The sequence below is a fragment of the Pieris brassicae genome, chromosome 9 (assembly GCF_905147105.1).
Source record: "Pieris brassicae chromosome 9, ilPieBrab1.1, whole genome shotgun sequence".
NCBI classification, from domain to species: Eukaryota; Metazoa; Arthropoda; class Insecta; order Lepidoptera; family Pieridae; genus Pieris; species Pieris brassicae.
This window is the reverse complement of record NC_059673.1, coordinates 5834380-5845313: the sequence shown is the minus strand read 5'-3', so window position 1 is coordinate 5845313 and position 10934 is coordinate 5834380. Positions and strand designations below refer to the sequence as shown.

Sequence of the window (10934 nt, the reverse complement as noted above, 5' to 3'; positions counted from 1 at the left end):
TATGTTGACGTTGAATCTACAAGCAAGATATGGTAAACTAATTCTTCTCAAATGTTAACTTATGGCAGCACACGAAAGTTGTATGACTGTAGTCAGTAGCGGACAAACTTTTAAGTTAATTGTTAATTTTTCAATGATCTCCATTAGTATGATACGTATTTAATGATTTTATTCTGGTCCTGCGGTCACATACAATGTTTCAGCATTGAAGCACATGAATCACATATGCCTAATAAATTAATTGGCAGAATATTCTCTCTAAACGGAGTTAAAATTGTCTTCCATTATACCTTTAAATTATTTGTCTTACTATATTTCATATGTATTTTAAATATCTATACTTTTTTATAAAATAAATATGTTTACGTGTACGTACTATGAATTTTTCAAGTGTCAAACTGTAAAAGGATGCTCACGTACGATTTTAAACCTGCAACAAAAGAATATAAGAAAAGCATCATTCTTGTTGTAATATTTATACTAATAATTATTGAGCCCGTGGCGTAATCTCTGAAACTGTAGTTTAATAATAATAAATATAATAGAAAACTACATAATAGTCAAACTTGCAGTCGGAGAAAAAAAGGGTCGAACCAAAACGTTTCTTACGAACGCTGACTTAACGATTTAGGGATATGTATATGATTGAGTTCTAGAGCTTCATAATGCCTACAAAATAGCCAGTGATGAACATGACAAACTGTTATATTATATATAAACTGCTATACGGAATTTATTGCGGTTTTCACGACACTTGAAAAATTCACTTGTATAAATTTATTAATTTCTCTGTCTACACAAGCACACAAAAAATATGTACTTATTACTGCAGTAATTATTGGTACTTAGCTCAGATATAATAAGCCATTGTTCTTTAACACTCGGATTTTAAAACTAAGTTTGTCATAATTTTAATTAGCCTTAATATTTTTTTATGGTCAATCATTTTATTTATGTCAGTACACGAATTGTTCTTACAAAAAGTAATTTAAGAATGATCGCATGTATTTTTTATTGTTGTATACGCTATAATTCTGGCTGTAATCTAACCTTACAAAGAATAATGTATGAAAATCTGTAAAGTAAGCACTGAAATATGTTTTATATTAATAAAAGCACTCCGATTTAATGATTTTATTGCTTTTTTATGTAATTATGTGATCCTGAGAAGAGAAAAACTTACTTTAGCCACAGCAAGAACTATACGTCTGTAAATTAGGCTAATTAGGGTAACATATGGTTGTCCAATTTAATTGAAATATTCTTACCGAAGCATGACTTATTTCAATATACGATGATTTCTATCACTTCTTTACTAAGTTTACAAGCATCAATCAGGTCTATATTTCCGAACCTATCTCCGAAATCGAATCCAGCAATTTCAAGCTAGGCTGCTAAAATTATTTAAAACGTAGAATAAAACTACAATATGAATTATAATATAGGATTTATTTTTGTTATTTTATGTTTTTACCTATTTAACATTAAAGTACATACCACACATTGAATAATTCAAAGTAATTTTTTTATGAGAGTAAATAATACATAGATCAATTTTTACTAACCATTTTGGTTACCCAAATTATTCTCCTAAAAATTATTCATCACACAAAATTTTCAATCCACTGGTACACTTGATGCTCTGACAAAATTAAATTACACTTTGATATTTTTATTAGTTTAATCAGTCAATTAATAATAATGGCATAAAACGAAACTACAACCTACTAAAGAATATTGTGTGCAATCAAATACTTAATTTAATGACTTATAATTAAGGAAACTCTTTATATACAGATCAAATTATGTATATCGGGTACATAATAGCTTTTTCGAAAGAAATCAAAGAACTGTGTCAGATAACTAACTAAATGTTTTGCATGTTATAAAAAAATAATTGTAATTGAAATATACAATCATAATTTCTGTTTTTGGAAATATTTGGATAATAGATAACAATACTATACTTTATTAAAATTTTAGAATAATTATTAATTATATTTTTTATTAATACTGAATGAGATCATAGAACAGTTTCAATTAACAAGGGCAATTAATGTCACAATAAGTATGAATCCTTTTAAGATTGTAATTAATTTTACGGTGGGCATTAATAATTATAACTAAATCTTACAATTATAACTAGGTGTGAATACAAGTATAAAAACTATCAGTTATCTTCATTTTCATTTGCATACATTGACTTTACCTTCTTTTGTAAGATTGTGATGATAGCTGCCGCTTGTGATGAACTGATGTTTACAATTACAGTAGCAGTATAATTCCTAAATTCTAAGTGCCCAAAATCACAATCACAATGCAACCTAATGTTTTCTTAAGTAAATCTAAAGGTTTGTACTGGAACCCATATTAATTAATCATCATCTAACTCTATAACTATAGTTTCTACATTCTTAGTAGCCTTTGTAAACTCCTCCTTCAACTGTGTTAGTAATGTGCACTTTGGTATTTTTAATTCCTCTGCCTCATCTACGAGACATTTCAGTTTTTGCAACCTACCAATGTCTGGAGCTGTTGGCAAAAGGACATTCTTTGTTTCAGTCATCCATTTATCAAAACTATTAACCCTGAAATCAATTGTTTGCAACATTATATGCAATTCATCCATGTCATATCTATAAAATAAGGTTTTTTTGTTATATGCACATTTGCATAGTTCATCTGCGTGTAATAAACAGGCCATTTGCTTACACTCTACACATGATACAGAGGACAAAAAGCATGTTGTTTTACACACTTCACATAACCTTTCATCATCACCTAGCAATTCAAATGCTGTTCTTTGTACATTTTTCAATCCTTTTTTAGCAACTAGTGTTCTTAGACGTCCCTCTTCTTCTGTGGCATTTACAAGCTCTTTTTGTGTTTCCAAAGCAGTTTCCAAATCTAAGCGATCACCCTCAAGAGCCATTTTACAAATAAGTTCATCATGAGAAAAGACACAAAACCTCTTCAAATTTTTATAGTGGCTTATACATTCTCTTCCAATTTTTAACCAGTCTGGGGGAGCAAAATTAACTGCCTCTGCAAAATTATATCCCTGATTGAAACCAGCATGATAAGCTCTTGGAAAAGTGACAACAAATTCACTAGCATTTTGATCGATTCTGTATATTGGCACTCCAGCTGCCATCAGAATGTTAGGATTCATTATTGTAACAAGCTGATGGAGTAGATCTGGTTGAGTCTTGAATAAATCTGGAGCAGCAGCTTTCATAGCATTTTCCAATAGTTCTGCTCCCCTACCTGGAACTCCATACCAAGTTTTAGGTTCACCCCAATGCAAGTAGTTAATAGAATAACTCCAGTGATCCTCATTATGCCAGCAGAATGCTGAAAAACACATACCAACATACATCCAGGGTACTGTCATACCAGATATATCAGCATTGATAAATCTTAGCACTGAACCATCTAAAACTGGAAGATTGTTTAAATTCCAGCCAGAATCAACATACTCCTGATCCCCAGGATAAAGATTTAAAGATGATCTCGTAGGAAATCCTGATCCATGATCCATGGAATGGAGATCAGCCCCATACTCCACTGTAACATCTTCTTCAACTGATGATATTATTCTCCAGAATTCTTTTTCTGCAACATTTGTAGGTACAAGATGTCCAGACATCCCAAAATAATCAGACTTAAATTTATCAGCCATTTCACCAAACTGCTGCAGAGTATATTCTCTTTCAGCTTGAGCAAATCCAAAAGCCTCAGCTGGTTTATGTACTACAGCTGCAATGCAGCATGGACAACGCCAGTCACCATCAGGTACAGCATTCAATGGTGGTTTTAGACAAAATGTGTGGTATGTATCTGAACAGCCATTACAAATTAAAAGCAAGTCATCTCTATGATCCTTCTGGCAAATAGCACATGTATAATCTGCTAGTGGATCTAAATCATATCTAGGTCTCTTCCTAGACTTAGTTATATCAAACTCTTCATCATTAAGTCCTGGCATTTTTGGACCAGGTCCATAACATGCTAAACGCCTTAACTCCCTACTATGCTTAACAGTTTCACCATCTTTATTCTCACAAGTAGTAGTAGGCTTTATATCAGAACCTGTTTTGGTTTTCTTTATGCTAGTATGTGGTTTTTCTTCTTTTATATATTCACTTTTAACATTAGTTATAGACTCTATTGAAACTTCTTTTATTTGGTGTGTATTTGATTCTTTTTCATTGTTTAACTCAGATTTGTGTTCAGTTTTTTTGACAGTTTTCAGTATAGCAGCCTTACTTTTTTCAAAAATTTCATATGGAAGTAATATTTTTTCATAATTATTCCTAAGAAAATTCATTGTGTTAGCATTTTGACTGTAACCCATGGAATTTGCTATCTTACGCCATTTTTTTGGAGAGTTACAATTTTCAAATCCACCTTCTTCATCCACCCAAAACTTTAAACAATACAAATCCAAAGTTTTATTTTCGATCATTGGTATTTTTAATGGCGAACCTTGTAATTCCCAAAATTTTAATATTTTTTCGAGAAAAAGAAGTTTCAAACGAGTAATCGCCTCTAATTCGTTAACTTTTTGTATTCGTGGAACAAATTTTAATTTATCAACATCCAAAGAAAAAGGTGGCTGCCATCCAGATGGAGGCTTAATTTTGCATATTCCCGTTTTCTCAGCTACAGGGCGTATTTTAGCGATATATGCGAGGGGATCTGCAAATTCTTCTAAGGTAGGTTCAAATACAGGAGCTGCTGGCGGAGGAGTGAAAGTAAACTCCGCACTTTTGTGCATCGCACTTTTCTGAATATTTTTGCTATCCATTTTAAATAGATTCTTTATAAAACCACACTTGAAAATAACAGCTATTCTGGTGTCAAGGTATAAACAAAAATATCGATTGTTGCTTCAGCATTTCACTGAACAAAACACAGTCTACGTGACTTCTCGCCATGTGTAAATGGCTTCGCTTTATATTAATTGTTTCATATTCACTCACTAAATGTAATTATGCACAGTATCTTTTGGTAAATTTCTTGTTTTAACGTTAAGTTTAATAACCACTCGGGAGCTTGAGTCTTGGAAGTGCTGCTCATTTAAAATGTAAAACTACACTAATGGCCAAATTACAAAGAAAAATTTAATAACTTATAATTTTGTCCAACTGTCACAAAATAATATAAATTTATATTTGTTATCGTGATTATGTTACACTTCACAGCTTTACAATATTTGTAGATTTTGCTTAGAACAATAAAATACAAGAAATTGCTAGTAAGAGAGTATTCATTAGTAAAGAGCTGAACGATAAATCGAAACTAATATTTGTCCGCCCGTATGTTAGACTTATGGACACATTATTATAGCGCCACAGAATTATCATGCCTTTGTGCCAGTGACACAGATTTTTTAAATTATTGTATTCTGTAAGTAATGGGATCTTTGATATATTTCTTGACTAGAATTTTTCATATTTCTCTAAATTGACTGTTTAATGAAGCGTTTAGAACGCATGTATTTGAATTTAATATTGTATGTTAGGCTTATGTAGCAATTTTTTTCACAGCGAATGATTTTTAAAGGTACCAAAATTAATTAAAGGAACTGACAAAATCTTTCCTTATTTGAATTGAAGAAACATTATTTCTTTAAAATAATTTAATAAAGTACACAGATTTATTGGCTCTAAGCTCGATTATAATTTATATATAATCTAATAACACCTAACAGTCATCTTAGAAATTGTGAGATAATTAGTTCTTCACTTTTGTTTTATTGTCCTTAAAAGCAAAAGCTTCGGATGATCTTGTGGACATTTTTTTCTTTACTTGTAAAAAGATGATAGGTGGTGGGGAGGGGCTGGGTACCTCCCTATCATCTTGCGCTAGCCTAAACAGTTACTCGACAGATATGATGCTGGTCCACTTCCGTACACTCCCCAATCACGACTTCTTCCTTCTACCAGCCCGTCTCGTTACCTTGAGTTTTGTCCATCATTATAAGATGCAATAATAGTATCGATCGAAGCATGTGACGGCAGCACCCCGTCATAAAGCTTCGAGGCACCTTCTTGTTTCTTCTTTAATAGTTAGCGCCTCACAGTGTTATTGTGCTAGAATCTATATGTAACAGAATAAGATTCGAACCCTGAATTTAATACTAATGAGGCGACGATATAATTATTACTTTTACAACGACAACTACTAACGACAACTATTCGGCCATTTCGATTCGAAATTTAATTACTTGATAGGACTTTTATTGCTGGACGCAATCAAGAGCTATGAATATTATAGGCAATGACCATTACCTTTGTTTAGCGTTCACGCTAATATGGTGCATTCTAGAAGTGTTCGCAAGTCTTCCACTGATGAAACAATCATAACTGTTTAATCTACGTACCGTAGTTATTTATGATTTTTCACTTCACCTTTACACCTACATCTTGTGGTTCTATAGCTCGCTCTATAGTAAACTCGGAAAAACAGTGGTGACAGTATAATATTAATTTTTATTACTTCATAATTTACTCTTCCGATTGCTTTTTAAATTTCATACAAGTTATATTTTATTTTCTTGCACCTCTACTAATTTATTTGTGGATTACACTGTTCCGAGGATTTTTGTGCGTTGATTAGCCACAGCCTCGCATTCCAGGACTACGTGGGTGACTGATTCCTCTGCGCTGAAACAGCCTCTGCACAAGGGGCTGTCTGTTGTCTGTTGACAAAAAGATGTTTATTAAGGAGACAATGGCCCGTGATTGTCCTTATCATTGTTTTAAGATTGGTTTGTTGAGGATTAGAAGTCGCTTAGTGAGTTGCGGGTTCACAGCCGGCAGAGCCATTTCGGACTGTTTGCAATCTACACTTCGCGACCATCGTTGATGCTGGCGTTCAGCGGATCTCTGGCGAATCCAGGTTCGCACTAGCGAGAAGGGCAAGGGGAGGAGCGGATGCGGGCCAGCAGGCACTTTATCCACTGTAAGGTAACTCTGTTGGTTAGACCTATAGCCTCCAGTGCTTCGTGACACTCCAGTATTAATTTACTGTTTGTGTTTTTGTTTCCGAGCGCCATCAGCACGGATGCACTGTCGGATATGAACTTAATGCAAAGTCATTAATTCCCATCCGCTGTACGGCTCTGGCTGCTTCGGTTAGAGAGACACATTCACATTGGAAAATCGTGCTCTGTATGCCCAGAGGTAGGTGTATGTTGATGTTGAGATCAAAGGAGAAAATGCCAGCGCCTGAGCCACACCATGTTTTTGAACAGTCAGTGTATATACGTAACTCATACAGGGGCAACTGATCCTGATCCTCTTCTCTCAGTTGTATACGATATTTCTTGTTGAATATTAGTTAGTGATTCTATCACATGGCGCAGCTATAAGAGGTTGGTACTCTATTGTCCTGTTGAGAATCACTGTGTATGAATTATATCATCTTCGATTAATATTCTTATACAGCCTTCTGTCATCCATAATTGAATTTTCTTCGTTTTTTTCGTTCAATGAACTTACCGCAGCATTGTTGATGTTATTTTTCAGGCTTTTCCAAAGTTCTGCCGTTGTAGATGGCAGTGAGTTGGAATTAAAATTTGTTCCCCATTAATTCATTTTTTTGTTACGTACTTTTATTGTGACGTCTAGTTGAGAGAGTTTTTTTTACGTTAAGTACTTATATTTTGCTTTGACTAATTTTTGATGCCTTTTTCGGTTTACACTTGAATTTTAGTTTGGGCGCTTTTATAAGTAGTGTTACTTCTGTACCGTTAATTAACTATGATATACTGAATTTGGATGCGCACAATCTGTCCATTGGTTGGTGATGTTCTTGTATACAATCTGCGCGGGTGATATATTTATCTGCTAGCCAGAAACGTATTAACGTGTCCCTTTTATCATTGCCATCATCCAAACTGAACGCGCCTGTTACTTCCAGCACGATGGTTAATATCACTTCGGCGTATATTCTGGCTGGCTATTAATGTTTATTTCATGATTTTATGCCTCATAAGTATCTGAATATCGTCAAACAAACCTTCGATTTCCTTCTCCGGAGCCATGTTCATTAGGTGCACATGTTTAGATGACGTTAAAAAGTCTGGTGTTTAGTCAGCATACTTACTCTATTAGAAATAGGTGTAAAGTCTATAACCGCTTTTGGTATTTCGTTTGTTAATAGTATTCCTACTCCGGATCTTTCCATTCAATCGCCCTTCCTGAATAGTAGAAAACGTTCACTGTAATCATGGTCTTATTTATTCCTGTCCATTTAGTATCAATGATATCAAGAATGTCAATATGTAAGCGTCTCACTTCTTTTAAATTTTGCCACTCGCTGACTTATTGCAAAACACCTAACATTCGAAGATCCTAATTTTATTGTTTTACCCCGGGATTCGTAGAATCAGTCAGAGATCATTTTCTCCCTATGCCTACTCATCTTTGCTTCGAGTGTGGCTACACCGACACAGTTGGGTTACCAGAGCCTCGTCAGTTATCTAGCGGGGGGACCGTAACATATTATGAGTATCTCTGTAAAATTGTAAATATCATTAGATTATTATATATATCGCGAGATTGCAAACTGCCGAAACATCTGAAATACCTTAACATATTGCTTACAGTTTAACACTATTACATTTAAAATTCTTTAAATTGTAATGTGCAATGCGATTTGAGCTTAAGTTGCTCGTTGATTGGGTAACGTCCAAACCTCATGGTATAAATTTTGTTTTTATCCGTTTCAATAATTGGACCACATTGAATCGATTAAATGTCAGTGAATCAGGTCTATTATTTGACATTAATTATTTTGAATACTGAAAGGCTATGTTAACAAACATCTCGAACATAATTAAAATTAAAAATAAATATTTTATACCCTGAAATGATATATAATAACTTAGTACATAAAGTAATTTACGATTGATCTATATTTCATTACATACTTTCCTATCTTAAGAATGTATAACAATATTCTTCTTATAAATCACTAATCATGTTCAGTAATACAAAAGACCTAAATAAAAATAGGCAGTAACAAGATCATTTAATCTATATTTCCCGGTATTGCCTACAACAAATTTGTATTTCCTTATTTGCCATGAGATTCCGGTATTACTATACCATTACCACAGGCTAGAATTATACAAAGACAAACCTTATTTTACGAAAAGTTGGCATAACTAGATATACTTTTTTACGTTTGTTACTAATGTATAATCTATTAAACTATTAGTAAATTCTTTATATTCGTACTAAAAATATTTTTAATTTGTCAAATGTTAGTTTACTGAATATAAAATTAAAATGTTCGGTTTAAAAGGCATCTTCCGAACGAATACCTCACAATTTCGACAACAATTGAGGTTAGCTCATAAGATTAGAGGAAAGGCACCTATTTATTGTAGAACAATAAAAGAACGTATTGATGAATTGAATTACAAAGATGAACTTTATACAACAAGAATAGATATTGGATTCCCACCTGAAAGGTTTGTTTACTACCCAATAATCTTATTCAACCTATTGACAAACTAATATTTAAATTAAAATATTTCAGAAAAGAAAAAGTTCGTCAAGAGCAATTTCAACATCTTAAGGCTATTAAAAACGATAAAAACCTTGAAAAACTTGCCAGAGATCAGAAACTTTTCATTGACTTAGATGAATCTAAAAAAGTATGGCTTGAAACAGTGGGTCCTCTACACAAAAAACAAATTGCTGATCATTACGCCATTTTTGAACATTTGTATGGAGAGGGATACTTTATTCCATATTTAAATTTGGATATTTTCTATGATTTAAAGAATGATTCATGCTTACCTGTTTATTCTGGAAATGTTATTAAACCAGCTGAAGCCATCGAACCTCCTATTGTCTCCTATCAATGTGCTCCAGATACTTTATGGACCCTTGTTCTAACTAGCTTAGATGGTCATTTAACAGAAGAAAACAAAGAATATGCTCACTGGCTAATAGCTAACATACCTGGTAGAGATGTAGACAAAGGTGACACACTTATAGAGTATTTACAACCTTTTCCTCTGAAAGGCACTGGGTATCATCGTTATGCATTTGTCTTGTACAAGCAAAATGAAAAATTATCATATGAAGTACCAAAAGGTTTGCAATTTTGCCATATGTCTTATTATTTATATTGTATCTTAAATTTAATAATTTGGTAAATTTTTAGTGACTTCTGAATCCTCTCTAGAAGACAGAACATTTGTCACAAGAGATTGGTATAAAAAGTATCAAGATGTAATAACTCCTGCTGGCCTGGCATTCTTTCAAACATCCTGGGATTCAACTGTGCGAGACTTCTTTCATAAAACATTAAATCAAAAAGAGCCAAGTAAGATATTTATAACAATATTATATCATAATATTGTTTTTTACTAAGTTTAATGGATTTTAAAATGCTTCTGTATGACAGAATTTTCTTTGTGTTAAATAAATTACTATATTTAATTATTAACTAAAGAATCTAATTTAGATATATTTATTTACAGTGTATGAGTATGACTTCCCTGATCCATACATAAGACCTCAAGAATGGTTCCCATTAAGAAAACCTTTTAATTTATATATGGATAAATACAGGGATCCGAAACAAATTAAAAAGGAATATTTATTAAGAAAACTTCAATCTGAGGATCCCTTCAAGAGCCCACCTCCTCCTCTGAAGTTTCCTAACGCTCATCCACTACCAAAGTCGATGCCGTCATGGTTGAAACTTCATGAAAAGAAAATAAGATTAAAGTGGGGACGAGTGAATGATGTGTAAAATGTTGTAATAGTATAAATACTTGTGTAAAATAAACAGTAGATTAAAAGTGGTTCTTTTTTAACGTATCTTCAGTGAATTTTGGTTAATAATTTAAGATTTGATGTTATAAAGATGGCTTATGATAACTTCTTAGAACTTGTGTTCAAATT

The 10934-nt window shown here is 32.9% G+C and overlaps 2 protein-coding genes across 2 annotated transcripts; one reads left to right on the top strand and one right to left on the bottom strand.

The window, feature by feature from the left end:
- Nucleotides 1-1479: 1479 nt before the first annotated feature.
- On the bottom strand, nt 1480-5556 carry LOC123713991 (lysine-specific demethylase lid-like). Its single transcript, XM_045667946.1, has one exon. The coding sequence runs from the start codon at nt 4808-4810 to the stop codon at nt 2375-2377; it is 2436 nt and encodes an 811-aa protein (XP_045523902.1). The 5' UTR covers nt 4811-5556; the 3' UTR covers nt 1480-2374.
- Nucleotides 5557-8963: 3407 nt separating this feature from the next.
- On the top strand, nt 8964-10920 carry LOC123713992 (39S ribosomal protein L38, mitochondrial). The gene is made up of 4 exons (XM_045667947.1): nt 8964-9487; nt 9556-10118; nt 10189-10350; nt 10508-10920. Exons 1-4 carry the CDS (start codon nt 9303-9305, stop codon nt 10780-10782), a joined length of 1185 nt encoding a protein of 394 aa, XP_045523903.1. The 5' UTR covers nt 8964-9302; the 3' UTR covers nt 10783-10920.
- The last annotated feature ends 14 nt before the right edge of the window (nt 10921-10934 follow it).